This window comes from Oncorhynchus tshawytscha, linkage group LG02 (assembly GCF_018296145.1).
Source record: "Oncorhynchus tshawytscha isolate Ot180627B linkage group LG02, Otsh_v2.0, whole genome shotgun sequence".
In the NCBI taxonomy this organism is placed as follows: Eukaryota; Metazoa; Chordata; class Actinopteri; order Salmoniformes; family Salmonidae; genus Oncorhynchus; species Oncorhynchus tshawytscha.
Genome location: NC_056430.1, coordinates 66,467,813 through 66,492,426, shown reverse-complemented (window position 1 = coordinate 66,492,426; position 24,614 = coordinate 66,467,813). Strand labels below are relative to the sequence as shown.

The window sequence follows — 24,614 nt, the reverse complement described above, 5'->3', positions numbered from 1 at the left end:
AAGGCCTATTCCTCCATTTATGAACTAAACATATAATGAGCAAGACCTATTCCTCCATTTATGAACTAAACATCCAATGAGCAAGGCCTATTCCTCCATTTATGAACTAAACATCCAATGAGCAAGGCCTATTCCTCCATTTATGAACTAAACATATAATGAGCAAGACCTATTCCTCCATTTATGAACTAAACATCCAATAAGCAAGACCTATTCCTCCATTTATGAACTAAACATCCAATGAGCAAGGCCTATTCCTCCCTCTATGAACTAAACATCCAATGAGCAAGGCCTATTCCGTCCAACTATTCAATTTTTTCAGTCATCCAATGGTTGCCAGTAAAAATCCCCATTTCTGGTCCACCATCCACCCTATAATTTATCTTCCTTAGTGTCCACTGTGAGGAACTGAGTGATCCTAAAGGTCAACATTTCCAATGTATGACAAATGGAAGGGGTCATTTAAGAGGTGGACGGGGGGAGGGAATAAAAGAGTGAAAGGGCATTTGTAGCTGCCAGACTGGACAGCATCCCCTTCTATAGGCTATATTTGGTTCTCCCCCCGCCCCCCCTCCCATCTAGTCTGAAGGCCACTTGAGAAATTCAAAGCGATGCCGAGCCGCATAAAGGCAGTGGATTGAGAGGCCCGCTTAATGCCTGTCCACAATGTATACCCCCGCACACACACATATATACACACACCAACGACCCCGAACCCCTTTTCCCGTAATCCCATGAATCCCTAGCCAGTCCTCCAGAGCCTGAAAGAGCGAGCCTGACACGAGCCTCTGACTTCCCCCCTGTCCCCCTCCTTAACCCCCGTATACTTCCTTTGTCCCCCCCTGGGGGACCAGGAGTGACTGTGGGGCCTGCCGACCAGGCTGGGGCAGGCAGGTGTTGAGGCAGCTCCATGGGATGGAGTGGTGGGAGAGAGGGTGTGCGAGTTGGGGGGGGTCTGGTATTCCGTCTGTCATGCCAACCTGATGGCCTGGGCATAACACACACACACACACCCGTGTTTGTCACTGTGGCCGCCGACATGACAGCCCACAGGCGGAGCAACGGCAACTGTAACCAGGATTATGTATTGCTCTAAATGCATTTGGGAGGGTCGATGTCAGGAGGAGGGACACACCCACCACAACCTGCTTGCTTCTTTTATCTGGTTCTCCGCCTCCCATTCCTCAGGCATCAAGGGCTCAACTCACCGCCACCGCAGGAATGACAGGAGATAGACTTTATAATAATGTCACGGATAGTTGGCTTGCTATTCTATGACTATTGGGTGAAGATCAAGGTCAGTTCATAAGTCACAGTTTTAGTACTAAATGCAGTAGCAATAAAGCACATGTTAACTTGTAACAAGTTAAAGTTCAGACAGCAAACAGTTCCTCACATAAAACGACAGGTAAGTAGACACCCTTCATGAGTGCGCATGCAACAGAGAGAGTCTGTAACACAACGACGATACATACCTTGTCGAATAGAGATTTCCATTGCTGAGATGGGGAAAGTGGAAAGGAACGGGGAGGGAAAGAGAGAGAGAGAAAAGAGGAAAGAAAAGGTTTCAGAGAGAAAGAGTGCCATTTAACAGATAGACACACCTGTCATTAAGGAGTGAAGTCAGCAGGTAGCCTACAAGAACTGTCCTTCATTCAATGAATCAATATAATTGAACAATTGAAGACATCATCAATTATGTATGGTAGTAGCCATGCTATGCCTGCTCAGTTAGCTGTAATGAACACATATAGTCAATGGATTGTTGACTGTGATGATATAATAACTATGGTCTATGTATGAGTCTAGGAAGCTGTCTGAGAATGGTCGCTGGCATAATAATATTCATAGCTTACAACCATAACACAGTATAAAAAGTACAATACAAATGTGTTATTATTTGAATTGTCTAGTTAAATAAAAAATATTCGCTACTGTAGAATACACCGTGGGAAAAACGTGCCTTTAATGTGATTTTCTGTATTGGGATGAAATTGAAAAACGCTGATGACAATATGAATATGGCTTCAGACTTACGTCCTCTGGAGCAACGGGAAGAACATCGATACTCTCCAGCACTTCTATCTCGTCTCCCTCCGCGTTCGCCGCCACTGCTGGAGAGGAATGCACCGGCACGTCCCGAGACGCGTCCGGCATCGTCAGGCTGCGGCTGCCCCTCTCCTCAATGCACTACTGGGCGATTCAATATGAAATCCTTACCGACAAAACAATATCCATTCTCTGCTATTTGAGCCACATTACGCACATAATCCAAATTTGAGAAATCACCAAGCGAGGCTAATTAATCAACGCAGGTGTCTCAAAGACAATCGGGCATCCTTATTCCAACCCTGGTCCTTTGCGGCTATTTAGAAAAAATATATTAGCCCGCCAAATAACATCTATCCTCCGTTTGTTCACAAGCTCATTGAAGAGAAAATATATGAGCAAAAGCAAAAGTTGAGTGCCGAGTTGGGTGTCTGTGGAGTGCGCATCTGCGTCTCGCCACTCCGAGCGACAGTGTGTGTGTAACAACTGAATTGGGGGTGTGTGTCCGCCAAGTCCTTCTCCTATTTCATACGACAGCCCACCTGCACCTCAGTCCAGCTCTCTGTAGACAGACACGGCATGTTTCACTGCCAAAGTACTGAAATCTCATTGGGGCGGACAGGCAGGCAACTATCCAAGTTGACAGCAGTGATTGTTAATTCCAATGTGACTCACCTGAAAATGAAATAGAATAGAGGTGTGTGTGTGGCAATAATGAATGAAATTGGCTACTCACTTCAATCGTGAATAAGCTAAGACGTCATGGTGTATTAGAAGGAAATAGGCATAGTTGGAAAACCCCTCAGCATACAACAGCATATAATGCTACTCAATCTACGGCGCAAAAAGCAGCATGGGTAGCCTAAATGTCATGGCAGTCCGTCACGGAACACTGACTCCAAAGATGTCTAGTCGACCGTCCAAAAGTCGCGCAAGTGTAAATTCAGGTGCGTCATTGTACCCTCGCAGTTGTTTACAGCTACGCAGCTCGGTCAGCTGCCCAACCCCGCTGTGTCTCAGTCAGCAGCCTCTAGGAACACACTGACTCCGCTCCCGGAGTTGGATCGGGACCAGCCGGCACTCTGGCACTGTTCAAGCCGGTAGGCAAGCAGGCAAGCACCTTCGGCTCCGTTGCACTGTCGCATGCGGTACATGCCTCCGGCGCAGAGAAAGATGGATATTTGGCTGCGAGGTGAGAACACCACCCACAACCACAGAAGGCTTCGAGGAACCCCGGTTCACACCAGCTGGCTCTCACTCTGGTACTTTATCACATTATGTCATCAGATAGACAGTGCGCACATGTGACTCAGCGGGTAGACTTGGCTGAAGAGGATCCAAATTCAACACACAAATGTGGGTGTGGGCTATTAAAATACACTACATAGTATTCAGACAGTGGAAGTGCCTGATACGGATCTAATTCAAAGAGGGACAATTCTATCCTGTAATATTTCCATCCAACATTCCCTGAAAGGGTGGCGAATTCAATCATGAAGCATAGCACTGATCTACTATGATAGTCAGTTTAGGACACTTATGGTACCAAGTACCAAACACTGTTTTACTTCTCTTTTCACCTTCTTTCCCCTCTGTATCTGGGTGGTAAAGTGGGTTGAGGTTCAGGAGGCTAATAAGGGCCTGTAAATTCCAGGTTGTGTTTTAGGGTCATAAACAAACCCTCCCCTGCAGGCCTGCAAAATGATGGGTCTTCCATTCCAGAGGGCCACCTACCCACCAGAGGGCCACCTTTGAGATCAACCTGTGTGTTTTGTGTTGTTTGTGTGCACATGCATGTGCTTGTAAGTTATTTTGTGGCTGTGGGGTGCAGCTGCTTTTGAGTGGGCTGGTAGCACTGTAAAGAGATTGTATCTCTCTCACAAAACCTCCACATGCTATTCGATAGTATTACCATGGAAACAATACGGCCATAGGTTATTTTTAACCTTATGGGTCTTGTGACACCTACACAGCACTTTTGGATGAAACTGCAGCCAACAATGTTTTAACAGCGAAATCCTATACTACCCGTCCTCAACTGGCCTCAAAACGCTTCCTCCGAGAGAGAGCGAAGCTGTTGGGATGCCATCTGCAGTCAGCTGTGCAATTACCATGTTTGAGATCACAATTAAACTAATCTCATCACCCAGAACCACATCTCAACTACTCTATACGTATACTGAATGTGGGGTCTTCATTTCTAATGACTTTTCCGATTACTTTAGCCTAACACTGCTGTGGTTTCCATTCAAACTTCTACTTAGATCATGCTCACTTGAGTATCACCGTCTGATAGCCTTGGCTTAACTAACCAATGAGCAAAGCAATCCAATCCCCTGCTGGTTGCACATACTGAAATTTATGCAATTTGGCCAGTCAGTTAGACACTTACTCATAATATGTTACTCATTATGAGTTACAGCGACACTTGGAGACACTCATAGTATCAACATCCCCCATATCACCAGTGAGTGACTCAAACCATTGGCCCGCCTGTAGCGCACACCAACACGGGAGAGGAGGGGAACCGCCAATATACATTTAAATCTAATTGGGTGAGGCGTTCACATGTCAACTTTCACAGGTCAACTGCTGGTGGCGTCTGCTCTGAAAGTAGAACAGCCCACGGAACAGAGCGCAGAGGAACTGAGGCTAACCGCGGGTAAACACCTGCACGGTGAGAGGAATGCTTATCAACTCTGTCTCAGAATGTTAGTAGCTCTGTCTGCGTAGGTGTTAACTGGTGAAAACAGGTACAAATGACCTGCTATCTAGAAGAAAAGGAAACGCACACCTATTTAGGAGAGGTGCTGGCTAGAGGTGCTGGCTAGAGGTGCTGGCTAGAGGTGCTGGTGCTGGCACACTCTCGGAGCTCAGATGCAAAAATATAATTACCAACGTTTCGACAGCCAAGCTGTCTTCATCAGCGTATCAAATGACCTGCTAGACAGACATGTACTCACTCACACATACACACTGTTAAGGCTCTGTGTCTCTCTCGCTCTCTCACACACACACACACACACACGGAAAGAGAGAGAAGAACAGACCAATCAGTTAGGCCCTAGGGAATAATCTTCATGGTTAAAAAGGCAATTTTATGCAGTCTGGTGGGGATCATTAGAGACTAGTTACAGCTCATCCCTGAGGGATCCGACTGCGCCATGAATATTGTTATTAGGTAGCCTAGTGGTTAGAACGTTGGACAAGTAACCGAAACGTCGCTGGGTGGAATCCCGAGCTGACAAGGTCAAAATCTGTCATTCTGCCCCTGAACAAGGCATTTAAACCATTGTTCCTAGGCAGTCATTGAAAATAAGAATTTGTTCTTAACTGACTTGCCTAGTTAAATAAAGGTAAAAAAAAAAAACATTTTAAAAACATGGTGGTGTGCTGTCTGTAGACATTGGAATCATTATTTTGATAATACTGCCTCCATGTGTCCACTGGCAGACCTACAGTTACTACATCACATTACCTCATCCTTCACATGAAATCAGGGGGAATGACATCGCTGGCTGCCTCCTTCCCTACCCCTCAGTAGGACCTTCCTGGACCAATGTAGTGAGGACCTGAAATTAAGAGAACATTCAGCAGCATGTTGGCATTACCTCAATACTACAACAAATACTCTGAAGCCAAAATCGTACCAATCACTTCTGCAGATCTCTTGCATAATGTGCACTGAGGAAGGCACTGTTTCCGAAAACATTGGTGATACCCAATAAATCATTGGAAGCATATATATTATGCGACTTTATTTATTTAAACGTACCTCTCCATTTGTCAGCACCTCTGACTATTTTGGGTGTGCATTAACTGCTGCTTTTCATTTTTTTTTTAAATGATCCCAAATGCAATAAAACATTCTTGACACAGGATTAAAGTAGATTTATTTATTATAAACATTGGAAAGGCAAACGTGAAACACAATTGTCCTAATGTTCTGGGAGTTGGGGGTGCTGGATAACATTTGGATAATTGGAATAACACCATTGAGAAGAATGTTGGCTTCATAATAACAGTATATTTGATATTATAATATTGGAGGATGATCAGAAAAAGCAAAGCATGCAAATACAATAACTGCACAGCCTCACATACACACATAGCAAGCACACACAATTTGACTTGACATGCATGCCCAACACACACACCACCTGGGTGGTCCATACCCATACAGGAAGCCATGGGTGGGCTACAGAGGCTACTTCTGCCTTACTGAGTTCTAGGGGTAAGGCGCAGACACCCAAAAAGTATCATCCCATACGGAACATCCATTGATTGAATATGGGCTGATTCAGCCTTACAAATTTGTAAGTGTGCCACCGAGCTTCTGACCCTGGAAGGCAAACTAAAGAACAACATTTTAATAACAGTAGAACAGCCTTTACTGAACTGGTTTGAGAACATTTGAAAATACTAAATACATGATGGAAAGCTAATGCCTTTATAGCATTGAATGTGGCTTTGTTGTGCCATTATAGAGTCAGCATTTGAACTTCATACAGTCCCGTTTGTTCAAGGGAAAACAAATATACAAGCAGTTATATATACATTATTTCCACATTGTTTCAGTGCTTGTTTTAAAGCATATATTTTTGTGTATGGTATTGGTTATTTTGCATACTCATTTCACTACCCTTACTTCAACTGCTTAAGATGGAATTGTTTTCCCATTTCAATCCACACAGGTAACCAAAATAAATTTATATTTTGCACAAAGAGAAGAAATCACTAGCTTCATCAGTAGTAGTTATATAATCACATTTTCAATATAAATATGATATACTTTTGAGCACAGACGTGCAGAAGCCAAAATAAAGAACAATAGCAGTCATTTTCTTGTGAAATCTCTAGGTATAAAACTAAATAACGTTAGCTTTTTTCCCCCTCATCACATGGGGGACATACTGGATCTTTTAGGATCTTAGAGAGCTATTTATTGGGAGAGGGTGCCAGGTTTAGCCTGGTCCCAGATCTGTCTGTGCTGTCCTGCCATCTCCTATTGCCTATGGGGCAGATCCAGAACTTGCACTTAAGTTGAATTTTCACTTAGTCATGTATTGATGTCAATGGGAGACTAAGTGTAAATTCAACTTATCTGGAAGCTAGGATTCACTCCATACACCATAATAGTTGGCAAAACAGCACAAAAAGATTTGGGTACAAGTCTCGCAAAGGTTGGGTTTGCATTGGATCACCGTTGTTTGAGCAGCACTCTGTACATGGCGATACCCAGCACGGCAAACACGGTGGCTCCCACGCTCACTCTCAACCAGAAGGTGGAGCTCTTCAGGTCAGCCTGTGTCACATGTCTGAGAAGAGAGAGAAGGAAAGATACACAGAGAGAGAGAGAGAGGATCCAGAGACAGAAAGAGAGCGAGAGAAAAACAGTGAGACACATTACGTCAGACACAACAACATGTAATGCTTTTACATAACCTCTCTGCTTACACAGACGATCACGATACATGCTACAGTGCATTCGGGAAGTATTCAGACCCCTTCCCTTTTTCCATATTTTGTAACGTTACAGCCTTATTCTAAAATGTATTTTAAAACTCCTCATCAATGTACACACAATACAGGTTTGACATTTTTGCAAATGTATAAAAAAATAAATAAACATACCTTACGTAAGTATTCAGACCCTTTGATATGAGACTCGAAATTGAGCTCAGGTGCATCTTGTTTCCATTGATTATCCTTGAGATATTTTTACAACTTGATTGGAGTCCACCTGCAGTAAATTCAATTGATTGGACATGATTTGGAAAGGCACACACCTGTCTATATAAAAAGGTCCCAAAGTTGAAGGTGCATGACACGATGTCGAAGGAATTGGTCGTAGAGCTCCGAGACAGGATTGTGTCGAGGCACAGATCTGGGGAAGGGTACCAAAAAATGTCCAAGAACACAGTGGCCTCCATAATTCTTAAATGGAAGAAGTTTGGAACCACCAAGACTCTTCCTAGTGCTGGCCGCCTGGACAAACTGAACAATTGGTGGAGAAGGGCCTTGGTCAGGGAGGTGACCAAGAACCCGATGGTCACTCTGACAGAATTCCATAGTTCCTCTGTGGAGAAGGACAGACGGAAGGACAACCATCTCTGCAGCACTCCACCTATCAGGCCTTTATGGAAGAGTGGCCAAACTGAAGCCACTCCTCAGTAAAAGGCACGACAGCCCGCTTGAAGTTTTCCAAATGGCACCTAAAGGACTCTCAGACCATGAGAAACAAGATTCTCTGGTCGGATGAAACCAATATTGAACTCTTTGGCCTGAATGCCAAGCGTCACGTCTGGAGGAAACCTGGCACCATCTCTACGGTGAAGCATGGTAGGTGGCAGTGGCAGGGAGACAAGTCAGGTTCAAGGCAAAAATGAACGGAGCAAAGTAAAGAGATCCTTAATGAAAACCTGCTCCAGAGCGCTCAGGATCTCAGACTGGGGCGAAAGTTCGCCTTCCAACAGGACAACAACCCTAAGCATACAGCCAAGATAACGCAGGAGTGGCTTCGGGACAAGTCTCTGAATGTCCTTGAGTGGCCCAGCCAGAGCCCAGACTTGAACCCAATCAAACATCTCTGGAAAGACCTGGAAATAGCTGTGCAGCGACACTTCCCATCCAACCTGACAGAGCTTGAGAGGATCTGCAGAGAATGGGAGAAACTCCCCAAAAACAAGTGCGCCAAGCTTGCAGTGTCATACCCAAGAATAATCAAGTCTATAATTGCTGCCAAAGATGCTTCAACAAAGTACTGAGTAAAGGGTCTGAATATTTATGTAAATGTCATATTTCAGTTTGATTTCTTTTGAACATTTGTAAAAATGTCAACGTGTTTTTGTCATTATGGGGTAACGTGTGAGATTGATGCAGGGGGAGAAAATGATGTAATCAATTTTAGAATGAGGCTGTAACGTAACAAAATGTGGAAAACGTCAAGGGGTCTGAATACTTTCCGAATGCACTGTATGTAGGAATTCACTCAAAACAGTGTGGCTTTGAACCTCCGTACAGTCCTATGCACTAATCACAACTAAAGATGCCAAAAGATGAACGTCCAACAGGATGAACAGACAAGACACTAGAAATCTGCATTATTAGACTACATATGCATTATTCATTAATGAAGAGGAACATAACGAACAAGGTTGGAACAGAACAAGATGGTCAAACAAGTGACGAATGACAAAGAGAGAGGATCAAGGAACTCAGAATCCGGGAACGTTTGGGTGAGGCAAAAGAAGAAGAGTGAGATGTCATGAAGATTTACATGAAAACAAACAGTGGTTTATGACAATCCACAGCCTAAACTCCAAAACAGGGTCAAAACAAAGGCGATGAACAGCAACTGAAGAAGAACAGGGACAAATGAAGAGGAGGATTGTGAAACAGAAGAGTTGGAAGGTCTCTGAAAGAGTAAGGACCTGCTGAGAATGGCGGTGTAGAGCTTGGCCTTCACTGTCTGCACCAGCTCTGAGTTGATGAAGTTCTGCAGGTGGCAGAAGGTGCACCTGTTACAGGTACACATACAGCGCAGCCGAGCATGACTAAGGTGAGAGGTGCACACACACACACACACACACACACACACACACACACACACACACACGTGTGCAAAGACACACATACACAGGCACAAAGAGGAAGAGAGTTAGATCAAAGACCGATGTCACCAGAAGGTTTGAGCTCTTTGGGCCATAGAGCTCATCTGTTATGGGGTTAAAAACCAAGAGCACCCACCAAGGAAGAGAGGAGGATAATTGTCTAATTGAACAAAGGGAGAGCATGACCATAAGTCTGATTCATTGTAATCTTCACCTCACACTGTTGGGGTTAGTCATCTCCAAATAGCCACTTTGGCTCAATTTCAACATTGTTAATTGGAAGTGAGGGATGAGGTAGAATTTAACAGCTAAGGGGCAGTTTTGGGGCTTGAGGTAGGAGCAGTTTTGGGGCAATAGGTTTTACAGCATGAGACGAGGTCTTAAAATATTTTAAATGATTTATTTTAGGGATTGTGGAGAGGGTTTAAGGGCTTACGGTAGAGCTTTACATGGAACCCAAACCAGCTGCGCGCATGCGCCATCGTGCATAAATGTATTTTGTCCCCCTACACCAAACACGATCATGACACGCAGGTTAAAATATAAAAACAAACTCTGAACCAATGACATTAATTTGGGGACAGGTCGAAAAGCATTAAACATGTATGGCAATTTAGCTAGCTAGCTTGCACTTACTAGCTAATTTGTCCTATTTAGCTAGCTTGATGTTGCTAGCTAATTTGTCCTGGGATATAAACATGGAGTTGTTATTTTACCTGAAATGCACAAGGTCCTTGTGTATAGAAAGGAGTTCTATTTTAGCCCTTGGCATCGCAGATGCTCGTTGGCGCGCGCGAGCAGTGTGGGTGCAATAATTGAATAACATGGATTTCAAAATGTATTTTGTGACGCACGCGACGTGTCCGGTCTGGTCAGCATGTTAGGGTTTGAGCGAGGGATGTTAAAGGTTCGACACGGGGCCTAAAACAACAGTGACCCACTACCCACGGGTGCATGGCCATGGTGGTGAGTTTGGTGTAGATGTCTTTGCAGGGTTCGTCTGCCGTGTTGCAGGTGAAGGCCTGTGGAGGAGGCATCTTGTGCTTCCTACAGAACTCCAGAGGGGTGAGGGCGTATAGCTGCTTGGTCTCCTGGAGGTCCGACTTGGCTGCGATCATCATGCACGGCGTCTTGGTGTCCATGAAGTATTGCTGCAAAAGGCAGAGGGATATTGTTATTGGACACTGTCGTATTCCATTCAGCAATATACTTGGCACATATTGGTAATAATATGGTAATAACAGATGGTTTCTGCTTTAAAAACATTTACTTTCATTCAGTGGTACTGTAGATTAGAATAGTATTGCCATCTTGAAAGACTAAATAGACAAACAGGGATGGTAGAAGGACTGGTTGTAAACGGCACATACCTTGAAGACTCTGGCGCAGTACTCGAACGAGTGGGGGTTGCTGGCGTCGTACGCCAGACACACAATGTCACAAGCCTGGTCAGCGTCCGAGAGGACGTTAAAGTCTGGGAAGACCTCGTGGAGCTGAGGGAGAGTAGAGGAAACAAAATGGAAGAAGGTAATGAACACACAGAAACACAGACAACTTTTAGACTGAAAAGCTGTGGAGAAATAAACACCATCGAGTCGATTAAGAGTTAGTCAAAACAGACGACTCACCAGTAGGTATTTCTCCTGACCATACACATATGCAGTGCTGATAGCATAGTAGGACATATGCTGTTCGCTAATGATGTTTTGACGCTGAGAGAAAAAAGGAGGGTGAAAAATGACTTCAAACATAAAGTTGACCAATACCGAGAGGAATTCCAAAAGGTTTTAAACAGGCAGTAGACTGAAGTATTTGGAGTTGCGCGGAGTTGTTCAAATGTTTCTTCCATCCAGGGACGTGTTCCTTGTCACTGACTTACAACTTACTCTTTGAGGGAATGAATGAATGTTGACACTGACCGTCAGGTTTCTTCCGAGGAAGGCTTGCAGGAAGCCACTCTTGCCACTGCCGCTGTCCCCGAAGACATTACAGCGGAACACACTGCGCTGGGTCTGCTTCTTCTGCAGGTCAATCTTCTTGTCCCTCGTCACTGTAGAACGGAGAGGACACACACACTCTGTTAAGTTTATACAGCAAATGAAAGTATATGAATGAATGCTTTATATGCTGTGGATGTCTTTAGTCCTGTGCAGAATGTGGTTTCAGTAAGAGTAACTTCGTCCCTCCTCTCTAGATAGAGAAGTTAATACAACATGACGTTCTAACACACAAGGTTTACAGGTTGGCTGTAGACTAGAGCTTACAGCTAACTTTGGTATAAGTCATCTGTCTTCTATACTGTTAACTCAAATACGACAAGGTTCCAGTTTAACAACGTTTACTCAGTATTAGCACAATACAACGAGACTCCTACTCAGGCGCACTAATGACAGAGTGATGGCACCGTAATAACAAAAATGTAGGGATACTTAAAACATGAACTTAACAATCTCCCACTTTTCTTTAGAGACAAATAAAACATCAACAACATAATTAAATATCCCAAGTATTATTTAAGTTACCCATTACAGATGGGTTGTGTGACAAAGTTTTTATTTGTATTACTGTCACTGGGTGCCTTTAGGAGCACAAGACCGAATTCTCCCTTTTTAGTCAGACTAGAATCCGCTGGATTCTCTGTGCTTGAATAAGTTCCTTGATGCTGCTAATCTCAAGACGAAGTTTTTTCTCTGTGACAGACTTGGTTGACTTGACAGCATCAACTAAGGAGTAGTTGTCAGTGACACAAACTAAAGGAGTAGTTGTCAGTGACACAAACTAAAGGTAGAATGCGCAGTTTTGTCTCACCAGTGGTAGGCTCCGAGAACAGACTTGCAAAAAAAGATAGCATTGTCAATTCCATCCGCAAGAGCAAGGGTTTCTCCAGCAAGTGTGCTTCGGACAACCCTTCTGATCCTCTTTGACTGCCAACAGATGGGTGAGAATCTTCCTCCTTCACCCATTAACACGATTAGATGCCCACCTTGTGTGCCTCCATCTGTAAGGTGCCCTAGGGAAGCATCACTGATGACAACTAGTTTCAGAGTCATCTTTTCCAACATGCTGAAACTTTAGTCACTTGTTGTGATTTCAGTTTACGAACAACTTTGTTTGCCTCATGAATGGTTTGTACAGTGACGTGTTTTGTGTTGGATGCCAAGTTGCAGCCATCAAACATTACATCAGGTCTACTCTGTCTAGCAACCCATAGAATTTGACCCATATTTGACCTCAATTGATCAACTTCAATTCCACAGAGAAGGGAATTCCTTTGTACGGCTCTTGAAGAATCCATGTGGATAGGTTGAAGATTCTTGATATAGCTCTCCTGTTGCATCAGTATTGTTAGGTCAACTGTAATAAACTCCATGCCAACATAACAAAAATGATCATGCTCCTCACGGCCGACCTGGAAAACAGCTTTGAGGTGTGGAATCACAGTTGAAGCAAAGGTCTGTGAGCCACCCCAGATGAAGTCATCAACATGACAGGCAACTACTCCACTCACATTGCAGTCTTGATCAAGCCAATAGAAACCTGCAGGATCCACTTGTGACATGTTTCCACCTGTACTCAGCATTGTTGCCTTGACCTTGTTGTACCAGTAGAGTGATGCATCTGCCAGGCCATACACACACTTTTTTTTAAAGTTTCCACAGTGTTCCTTCACTCTTAGCTTTAGGCGGAGGTTGGATGTGAATGTCCCTTGACAGCGCTGTTCCCTGCAAAAACGCGGATTTGATGTCTATGGAATGAAGTTTAACATTTTTTTCTGGCAGATCACTGTCAGCAGCAATCTGAGTGAATCTGAGGTGCATGTCGGTGAATATTTTTGGAGTTCTTAGCAGCCAGCTCTTCAAAACCTCTAGGCACTAGATGTGCTTTTGGTACTATTCCAGGTAAGGATTCTTTAAAGGGCACACACCCACCTTGTTGAGACACATTTTGGGCCAATGTCTTGGACTTCCTCAAACACAAAAAATGTTCTCCAATTACTGAGCTCTTCTAGCTTAGCTGGGTCAAATGACATGTCCTTTGTTTCAAGTACGTCATTATTTTGAATGTAATGCTTTTTTTCTCGATTTTCCATTGGTTCAATTCTCAGATTATGTGACAGTTCAGCTGACCCTGTTGTACCAGGAAGTGTAGCTGGTTCAGAGTACTGCAAGTTGTACCAGTTCTGGTGTTTTTCCTTTGGCTTTTCCTGCTCGTCCAATGATGGTTGCTGTATGTGGAATACCACTTTTTTGGTCCATGTATTTAAAAGTTTGTTCAGTTTTCAGATGGGAACAATCATGTTGGCTTAACACATGTGGCTGTGGTTGAATGTTTTCCTCATTTGAACTCTCACCAGTATTACCTGTGTCATGGTTGAAGGTCTCTGCTTCATTTCCTGTGTCAGGCTCAGTGTCCATATCCTTGGATGCGACATCTGGTACAGTTGAAGTTGGAAATTTACATACACTTAGGTTGGAGTCATTAAAACTCGTTTATCAACCACTCCACAAATTTATTGTTAACAAACAATAAATAAATATAGTTTTGGCAAGTCGGTTAGGACATATACTTTGTGCATGACACAAGTCATTTTACCAACAATTGTTTACAGACAGATTATTTCACTGTATCACAATTCCAGTGGGTCAGAAGTTTACATACACTAAGTTGACTGTGTCTCTAAACAGCTTGGAATAGGCTAATTGACATCATTTGAGTCAATTGGAGGTGTACCTGTGGATGTATTTCAAGGCCTACAAACTCAGTGCCTCTTTGCATGACATCATGGGAAAATCTAAAGAAATCAGCCAAGACCCCAGAAAAAAAAGTTGTAGACCTCCACATGTCTGGTTCATCCTTGGGAGCAATTTCCAAACACCTGAATGTACCACGTTCATCTGTACAAACAATAGTACGCAAGTATAAACACCATGGGATCACGCAGCCGTCATACCGCTCAGGAAGGAGACGCGTTCCGTCTCCGTGAGATGAACGTACTTTGGTCAGAAAAGTGCAAATCAATCCCAGCACAACATCAAAAGGACATTGTGAAGATGCTGGAGGAAACAGGTACAAAAGTATCTATATCCACAGTAAAAATAGTCCTATATCGACATATATCGGCGCTCAGCGAGGAAGAAGCCACTGCTCCAAAACCACCATAAGAAAGCCAGCCGACGGTTTGCAACTGCACATGGGGACAAAGATCGTACTTTTTAGAGAAATATCCTCTGGTCTGATGAAACAAAAATAGAACTGTTTGGCCATAATGACCATTGTTATGTTTGGAGGAAAAAGGGGGAGGCTTGCAAGCCAAAGAACACCATCCCAACCGTGAAGCAAGGGGGTGGCAGCATCATGTTGTGGGGGTGCTTTGCTGCAGGAGGGACTGGTGCAATTCATGAAATAGATGGCATCATGAGGTAGGGAAAATGATGTGGAGATATTGAAGCAACATCTCAAAGTCATCAGTCAGGAAGTTAAAGCTTGGTCGCAAATGGGTCTACAGGCTGAAATAAATCATTCTCTCTATTATTCTGCCAGCAGCATACCACCCTGCATACCACTGCTGGTTTGCTTCTGAAGCTAAGCAGGGTTGGTCCTGGTCAGTCCCCAGATGGGAGACCAGATGCTGCTGGAAGTGGTGTTGGAGGGCCAGTAGGAGGCACTCTTTTTCTTTTTCTGGTCTAAAAAAAGAATTATCCCAATGCCCCAGGGCAGTGATTGGGGACACTGCCCTGTGTAGGGTGCTGTCTTTCGGATGGGATGTTAAACAGGTGTCCTGACTCTCTGAGATCATTAAAGATCCCATGGCACTTATCGTAAGAGTAGGGGTGTTAACCCCAGTGTCCTGGCTAAATTCCCCATCTGGCCCTCCTGGTCACCTAATAATCCCCAGTTTACAATTGGCTCATTCATCCCCCTGTAACTATTCCCCAGGTCGTTGCTGCAAATGAGAACGTGTTCTCAGTGAACTTACCTGGTAAAATAACAGATAAATGAATTATATTATTATACTCTCTATTATACTATTATTCTGACATTTCACATACTTAAAATAAAGTGGTGATCCTAACTGACCTAAGACAGGGAATTAATACTAGGATTAAATGTCAGGAATTGTGAAAAACTGAGTTTAAATGTATTTGGCTATGGTGTATGTAAACTTCAGACTTCAACTGTAGGTTTGTGTCTGTTAATGTGTCCTTTTTGTTATTTTCATTAAGAGGCTGATTCTCACCTCCATCTTGTTGATCATTTACGTTCCACAATCTTGAGTGATGCACCCTGACAATGGTGCCTCCGTGCCTCACAAATATCACCACACCATCTTGGCCAATGACTACTCCCAGTCCTTTCCACTCTTGACAGTCAACTCGTTTGTAGTACACTTTGTTTCCAGTCTCGTACTTCTCATTGGTGGGTCGAAGCGGTTTACACAGAGCCCTGTAAATTCGCTCTGAACACTCTGCTTCAGTGAACACTTTTCTCGCTGTATGTAGTGCTGAAAGGTGCTGTCCCACCCATGCCCTCACACTGGTCCCTTCTAGTGGTGGTGACTTGTCAGCCAGTACAGAGGGAAGATTAGGGAAGATCCAACACTAGTTGGAGCAGAACATTATGAACATTATGCATTGAGTTTTTTGCCATCAAAGCCCAATCTAGGGCTGTTTCCCAGTCACATCCATTGTCTTGCTTCACTTATAGCATTATCTCTGTGAGTGTTTGATTATGTCTCTCCACAAGTCCATTGCTCCATGGACTGTATGCAGCAGTTGTCTTTACTTTCTCAGCCATCTCTCTTATTTCATTATTATTGAATTACCCTCCATTGTCACTGTACAATTACTTGGGTGGGCCATGCACACTTATCCAGGAATGAATGAAGTGCTTGACACAATTTCACTGGGTTTCTTTGTATTCACAATGCTTCCAGCACTGAAGCGTGTGAAGTGGTCCATTATGTGAAGGTACCACACACTTGGTCCCAACAAGATCTACAGCCACTGTTTCATTGTACTTGGAAGCCAGTGGCAAACCAACAGCTGGTCTGGGCTAAGGTTTACTGTATTTCTGACATGTCTCACAACTGTTAACTATCTGCCGTTGAATGTAAATACATCTTGATTTCCAGAGCGGATGAGTAACTTCTGAAGTCGGTCAACTGTAGCGTGTCCAAACTGTTTGTGAAGCTTTAACAATACTTTGTGTTTCTCCTCTGTGATCATGTCCTCTGTGATCATGTCCTCTGTGATCATGTCCTCTGTGATCATGTCCTCTGTGATCATGTCCTCTGTGATCATGTCCTCTGTGACTGTCAGAATCTCCATGTGCTCTGTGTCAGTCAGAATCTCATTGTTTACATGGACTCTGTGTGATGTCCTTTGTCTAAAATGTTTACACAATAGTGGCCTGAGGTAGTAAGTTCAAGGGTCACTGGTTGTTTAAACATCACTGCTTTGTCATTTTTTCTGTCTAGTACAGCGCCTGCTTTCTTTAGGGAAGCTTTGCTTAATAGTAAGGGGATATCTGTAGGGACCACCTCAGTTTCAATGTGACACTTAGTCTGACCAATGTTTGCTGGTATCTTGACTCTCTTGGTAGATTTTGCACCACAAACTGTGTGTGTACATGCAGTATCAATCACAGCAGATCCTATGTGTTCAACTATAACGATCTCAGTATCAGAAGCAGATTGGTTTGAAAACAGTAATGTTATACTGCTCTGTGTTTACATTTTCCTCTGTTAGTTTAACTTGTTCATTTTTACAAGGTCAGTCTTTAACCCAATGGTAAGTGCTTTGACAAATAGCACATTTTGATATCCTTCCATATCTGTCCAGCGGATTTGTGCCAGGCAAAGGTGCCCTGGTCTGGTTGTCTTGAGAACGTGACTTTTTGGCACCTTTTTTTCTGCTGCTCAGTGTAATATGCTGCGTCACTCACTTGCATTCCATCTGTTATTGGGGCGACAGACGTCTTTTCACTAAAACATTTTTTTTTAGTGCCGACTTCATTGATGCAAAAGTCAGCACAGTGCAAGCAGTCAAAGCCAACGGTTTCTCCCTACCATCCAGACAGGCAGTATCTAACAACAAAGCTAACACTGCATCCGGGAGAACCATCTTGTACTTGAGCATCCTATGGTACCTCTGTTCGAAATAAATGATGTAGTCCGTCATTGCAACCGAAATGTCTCTAGTAACACTATCAAAGTTAGCATATGCCTGGTAGGAGCGGTCTTTCTCCTTTCTATGAAACACAGAATCCAGTGCTCTGATCCCATACCGTCATCCTTTTCAAATCCTCAACGGGTATTTCCAGTGCTGTATCTCTCGCTGTTCCTTCAAGCGATAATACCACCGCAAGTGCTTACTTTTTCTTGTCCAGATTAGTAACCCGTGTCCAGATTCCAAGTTCATTTTTCCAACTTTCATACGACCTCGTCTCGTCGAAGCGAGGTGGGACATTGTAGTTACTAACCATCCTCTGCTACCAATGTAACTCAAATACGACAAGGTTCCAATTTAACAACGTCTACTGAACCATAATAGCACAATACATGACTGCCATTGCACTCAGGCCAGGTTCATCTACAACGAGACTCCTGCGCAGGCGCACTAATAACACCGTAATATATACACTGTCACACATTCAGAGCCATATCTATAGGTCTCTGCTCATTTCTAATATAGCACTCGTCTCAGTTGCCATGACAACGGGCTGTCCTCCCACCTGTGATGGCCACTGCCTGGGACTCCTGCTCAGAGATGATGGGGTAACCAAGGTAACCCAGGTACTCCAGGCAGCGCTGGACATCCAGGTAGGTGGTCAACCTGGGCACAGGGAAAAACAGAGGAGTGAATGGAAACTGTCATGCACTGTAAGAAACACTGTCTTGGGGGTTCATTCAGACTTTCATAGTTTAGATAAAGAAACAATACACTTTGTGGATTTAACACAGCAGAACATCTCTCTTGTGTGTGTGTTTGTGTGTGTCTGTCTGTGTCTGTTCAAGTGTGATAAGGACCAATTGGAATCCAAGCTTCAAGATTGTTTTGATCACGCGGGCTGGGATATGTTCCGGGTAGCCTCAGAGAATAATATTGATTTATACGCTGATTCGGTGAGTGAGTTTATAAGAAAGTGCATAGGAGATATTGTACCCACTGTGACTATTAAAACCTACCCTAACCAGAAGCCGTGGATAGATGGCGGCATTCGTTCAAAACTGAAAGCGCGAACCACCGCATTTAACCATGGAAAGAGGTCTGGGAATATGGCCGAATACACACGGTGTAGTTATTCCCATCGCAAGGCAATCAAACAAGCAAAATGTCAGTATAGAGACAAAGTGGAGTCGCAATTCAACAGCTCAGACAAGACGAATGTGGCAGGGTCTACAGACAATCACAGACTACAAAAAGAAAACCAGCCACGTCACGGATACCGACATCTTGCTTCCAGACAAACTGGACAACTTCTTTGCCCGCTTTGAGGATAATACAGTGCCACCAACGCGGTCTGCTACCAAGGACTGTGGGCTCTCCTTCTCCGTGGCCGACGTGAGTAAGACATTTAAACGCGTTAACCCTCAAGGCTGCCGGCCCAGACGGCATTCCTAGCTGCGTCCTCAGAGCATGCACAGCATTTTATAACAAAGTCCATCCTCCTGGATGTTCATGACAAACAACAGATGTATGGAATGGGTCACAAGGTTACTAATAATTCACAGCAAACAGTATCTGCTGTAAATACTGTCCTTATTGTGTAGAGACCAGGGTCTGGCCCCCCAACTCCATACTGGAGCCATCTCGCCCTTATACCCCAGTACAAAAACATTAACTCATTCTCTGGAATGCGGTACCACCCAAAGACATAATAAATCTCCTGTCAGTGTTAAATCTCCCAGAGGCCCACTTTCAGTTCACACAGACACAATAGAGTTATAAGAACTATTTTCTGTTGCATAAAACAACCATTTGATGCAATTACGGCATTACAACATAATCTTGCAATTTTGCCCTCACATGACATATTCAATCTCTCCCTATCCCAGTCTGCTGTCCCCACATGTTTCAATATGGCCTCCATTGTTCCTGTACCCAAGAAGGCTAAGGTAACTGAACTAAATGACTATCGCCCCATAGCACACACTTCTGTCATCATGAAGTGCTTTGAGAGACTAGTCAAGGATCATATCATCTCCACCTTACCCGTCACCCTAGACCCACTTCAATTTGCATACCGACCCAATAGGTCCACAGATGATGCAATCGCCATCACACTGCCCTACCATCTGGACAAGACGAATACCTTTGTAAGAATGCTGTTCATTGACTACAGCTCAGCATTCAACACCATAGTACCCTCCAAGCTCATCATTAAGCTTGAGGTCCTGGGTCTCAACCCCGCCCTGTGCAACTGGGTCCTGGACTTCCCGAAGGGCCGCCTCCAGGTGGTGAAGGTAGGAAACATCTCCACTTCGCTGACCCTCAACACTGGGGCCCCACAAGGGTGCGTTCTCAGCCCCCTCCTGTAATGCCTATTCACCCATGACTACCGTGACAACCGCAAGGCTCTACAGAGGGTGGTGCGGTCTGCACAACGCATCACCGGGTGTAAACTACCTCCAGGACACCTACAGCACCCGATGTCACAGGAAGGCCAAAAGGATCAATTTATATGTATATATTCTTATTCCATTCCTTTACTTAGATTTGTGTGTATTAGGTAGTTGTTAGATATTGCTGCACTGTCAGAACTAGAAGCACAAGCATTTTGCTACACTCGCAATAACATCTGCTAACCATGTGTATGTGACCAATAAAATTTGATTTGAGTGCGTATCTGTCTGTCTGTGCGTTTTCAGGTCGGTCTGCCTGTCTGTGCGTTCTCAAGTCTGTCTGTGTGTGTCTGTATAGATGCCTGTCTGTGTGTGTTTGTATAGATTCAAATGGCATCATTTACCACAGTTAAGGTCAATACCTTGTCATGTTTGTCGAAGACACTCTGGAGGAAGAGGTAGGCATCGTGATTCAGCTCGGTGGTGCAGTCTGGAGGTATTTTCAACCTGGAGGTACAGTAGAGGTGGGGAACACACACACACACGCGCACACACACACACGCACGCACAACAGTTAGATGGAGAATCCTGGAAAGATTACGAGATAAATAAGAACACAGATTCAATTATGGTGTCCTCAATGGACGCTCTGCAGGGGGGAGAGAGAGAGACTTGTGGGTAATTGAGGTCAGAGCCAGAAGGGGGACGATGTTAATCCTGACTGTACTGGGGCTTAGTGGCTCGTCTCAATCTGAAAGAAGGGAGGCAGACATCTTTTGTTGTACTGGGTGAAGCCTAAGTGTATTTCTGCATGGGAATCAATGTTGATATTTATTATTACTTATTGCAAGTCCCCAAGGCTCAGATCGTCCCGAGGAAGACAAAGGCAATAAAAGTATGATGAACTAAGCACACGGAACAGTCAATATCTGTGCCTGTGGGTAGAGGTAAAGACATGCACACTAATAGGTAGGCCTGGTAATTGCCACGATTCAATATTACCACGATACGTATTGCGATTCGATCCTGTATTTATTGAGATTTGATTTTCCAAACATACTGCTCACCATGTTTGCTGCAGAGGGACAAGAGAAAACTAGTTTTGATCAGTCATTGAAAGAAAAAAAAGTGCTGAAAAATTGTCTCCCTATTTAAAAAGAAGATTGAGAACAAGCTATGAAGGAAAAATACTGGAGTCTTGGTGCAGGTACAGGAAACTAGCGTAAAAATAATATTTTACGATATTGTCAAAATGATACAATATTTCATCAATAATAACATACCGATATGAAACTGTATTGATTTCCCCTCCCCGTCACTAATATGGGAAATAGTTTGTTGGTATGGGTGTAGAAGCAGACAGTACACCCTGGAGGAACAGGTTGTAGTGGACGTGCAGAAACAGGCAGCATACTCACGTGAGTGGGAACAGGTAGTCCTGGTGGAGTTCCAGGTCGTCGTCGTAGCCGAACCTCCTGAGGACCGTCCAAGTGGTCTCATGTCTCCCCCTCTGGATGAAGAGGGTGTGGAGGAACAGGAACCCTGAGGACCACCACCATGATATAGGTCAACTACAGTGTGTGTGTGTGTTTGGAATGTGGAATATGGGGACATTATTCAAACATACCCCAACATGGTGCTTCAGAAAGGTGTGACTAGTTTTATAAGAAATGCAGGACTGAGATGTCAAAGAAACAGATAATCACACACATTTGGATCAACAGGAAGTTCATTGTCTTCGCTCCCTCCCTTTGTCAATAGAGCATACCTTTGAGAGTGAGGCCGTTGTCACACACACCGTCGATCACATTCTTCCTCACAACGTTCTTCACATCCTCCAGAGCCTGAGACGCCAGTGGGGCATTGAAGCATGTCCTCTGCACACGCACACACACACACAAAAACATCCCCAAAGTTGACAAGGAAAACACTGAAATAACTATTTGAACCCTTCACCTGAATGGAAAAGGGCTAGTGAACTTGTTAGTGCACTTGTTCTGCTGTAGGAGTCAGAGTCACAGAGTTGAAAACTCACCTGGAAGAAGTTGAGCTCGTTATCATTGAGAATCCCATCGTTGTCCAGGTCTGACACCTTGAAGATGCGAGTCAGCGCTTTGATGCAAGCAGGCTTCATCTGGGAATCAAGTCCAATCAACAGTATAATGACACAGTTGGACTCAAACTAAATGTGAGACTTTATGAACAATTCTTATTCTGTAACATTCTGTCAACAGGGCATCTTCACTCTTTTGTCTATATGATTGAGGTCAGGGCTGTGATGGCCACTCCAATACCTTGACTTTGTTGTCCTTAAGCCATTTTGCCACAGCGCATGCTTGGGGTCATTGTCCATTTGGAAGACCCATTTGCGACCAAGCTTTAACTTCCTGACTGATGTCTTGAGATGTTGCTTCAATATATCCATATAATTTCCCTACCTCATGATGCCATCTATTTTGTCAAGTGCACCAGTCCCTCCTGCAGCAAAGCACCCCCACAACATGATGCTGACACCCCCGTGCTTCACTTTTGGGATGGTGTTCTTCGACTTGCAAGAATCCCCCTTTCTCCTCCAAACATAACGATGCTCATTATGGCCAAACAGTTCTATTTATGTTTTATCAGACCAGAGGACATTTCTCCAAAAAGTACAATCTTTGTCCCCATGTGCAGTTGCAAATCGTAGTCTGGCTTTTTTGTGGCGGTTTTGGAGCAGTGGCTTCTTCCTTGCTGAGCGGCCTTTCAGGTTATGTCGATATAAGACTAATTTTACTGTGGATATCGATACATTTGTACCTGTTTCCTCCAGCATCTTCACAAGGTCCTTTGCTGTTGTTCTGGGATTGATTTTGTACTTTTCTGACTAAAGTATGTTCATCTCGAGGAGACATTATGCGTCTCCTTCCTGAGCTCGAGCTGTTTTGCAAGGAGGAATGGGAAAAAATGTCAGTCTCTCGATGTGCAAAACTGATAGAGACATACCCCAAGCGACTTACAGCTGTAATCGCAGCAAAAGGTGGCGCTACAAAGTATTAACTTAAGGGGGCTGAATAATTTTGCACGCCCAATTTTTCAGTTTTTGATTTGTTAAAAAAGTTTGAAATATCCAATAAATGTCATTCCACTTCATGATTGTGTCCCACTTGTTGTTGATTCTTCACAAAAAAATACAGTTTTATATCTTTATGTTTGAAGCCTGAAATGTGGCAAAAGGTCGCAAAGTTCAAGGGGGCCGAATACTTTCGCAAGGCACTGTACCTGCTGGAGCGCGTGCTACGGGTGGGTGTTGCTATGGTGACCATACCTAGCAAAGACTTATAGATTACCTGGAACCAGTGGGTTTGGCGATGAATATGTAGAGGGCCAGCCAACGAGAGCATACAGGTCGAGGTGGTGGGTAGTATATGGGGCTTTGGTGACAAAACGGATGGCACTGTGATAGACTGCATCCAATTTGCTGAGTAGAGTGTTGGAGGCTATTTTGTAAATGACATTGCCGAAGTCAAGGATCGGTAGGATAGTCAGTTTTATGAGGGTATGTTAGGCAGTATGAGTGAAGGAGGCTTTGTTGCGAAATAGGAAGCCGATTCTAGATTGCTTAGATATCAACGGCTTAGATAAAGGCAAACCATGCATTGATATGACAAACAAGTAATGTGGACAGGCAGTTTGTCAACCTCACAGCAGATGGTAAATAGCCAATGTAACTTGGGTCTAAACATCAAATTGTTAAGGATACTAGCTAGATAGCCATGTTATTACACTACTAGCTGAGTAGTGTGTAGTTAACATCATGGTGTGTGTATGTGGTAGTGTAACGTGAGCTATAAAACTGGATGAACCTAGTGGAACACAGCTAGCTAGATAACGTTATTCCTCCGAGTCCTTTCATCAGCATTACTCGCTCCTCCAGCTGGCTGTCATTCATGCAGGTTCGAGCTTGACAGTAAAACAGAACTACGGAGTAGACCAAAACAAATCCACTTACGCTCTCCCACCAGTAATATTCTGACGTCCTTCCGCATCTTCACCACTGCTGAAGACCAAATCTGCAAATGCGTTCATGAAATCATTTATATTCTCGTGTGGTTTAATACAGCCACGTTCCGCTATGTGGCCTGGCTTACGTTTACATTTTCCCAGTTGAGCTTCACCAACATAAACCTAACTGACGTTGCGTTCGTAGTAAATGCCCTGCACTGAATGATATTACCAAACGGGTCCTTTGAAAGAGTTAACCTCTCAGACATAAAGCGTAGCTGCTGAGGTTGACATTTATATTATTAGTCATTCGTCTGCACACAAACTTGAATGTTACGACCGCGCAAGCTAGCCTGAACATGAAATTACGACCCATATTGTACAGCTACTATAACAACGCAAAACTC

General features: G+C 43.9%; 2 protein-coding genes across 3 annotated transcripts in view; both read right to left on the bottom strand.

The window, feature by feature from the left end:
• Positions 1-3,309, bottom strand: part of LOC112222347 (rhomboid-related protein 3-like) — a 51,831-nt gene extending 48,522 nt beyond the window's left edge. The window contains exons 1-2 of one of the 2 annotated variants that reach the window (XM_042303274.1): positions 2,038-3,309; positions 1,476-1,499 (exon numbers count right to left, since the gene is read on the bottom strand). In XM_042303274.1, the coding sequence (XP_042159208.1) occupies positions 1,476-1,499; positions 2,038-2,157 (144 nt within the window). In that variant the 5' untranslated portion in view covers positions 2,158-3,309. The remainder of the gene's footprint in view (positions 1-1,475; positions 1,500-2,037) is intronic. The other variant, XM_042303276.1, reaches the window with a different exon arrangement.
• Positions 3,310-5,930: 2,621 nt separating this feature from the next.
• Positions 5,931-24,515, bottom strand: rhot1b (ras homolog family member T1). Its single transcript, XM_024385151.2, has 12 exons — positions 24,215-24,515; positions 22,262-22,360; positions 21,995-22,103; positions 21,645-21,768; positions 20,649-20,733; positions 18,396-18,531; positions 11,582-11,712; positions 11,291-11,374; positions 11,033-11,155; positions 10,611-10,813; positions 9,483-9,605; positions 5,931-7,367 (listed from the first exon to the last, which is right to left on the bottom strand). The coding sequence occupies exons 2-12, from the start codon at positions 22,358-22,360 to the stop codon at positions 7,250-7,252; spliced, it is 1,335 nt and encodes a 444-aa protein (XP_024240919.1). The 5' UTR covers positions 24,215-24,515; the 3' UTR covers positions 5,931-7,249.
• Positions 24,516-24,614: the final 99 nt, after the last annotated feature.

What these genes read in the sequence shown, in the direction of transcription:
- rhot1b (XM_024385151.2), bottom strand. Translation starts at nt 22,360, where the DNA reads ATGAAGCCTGCTTGCATCAAAGCGCTGACTCGCATCTTCAAGGTGTCA. An exon ending in ACGAGCTCAACTTCTTCCAG is followed by an intron (nt 22,104 to 22,261) that starts GTGAGTTTTCAA and finishes GTGCGTGTGCAG; the next exon opens with AGGACATGCTTCAATGCCCC. An exon ending in ACCACCATGGCCATGCACCC is followed by an intron (nt 9,606 to 10,610) that starts GTGGGTAGTGGG and finishes CTCTCACCTTAG; the next exon opens with TCATGCTCGGCTGCGCTGTA.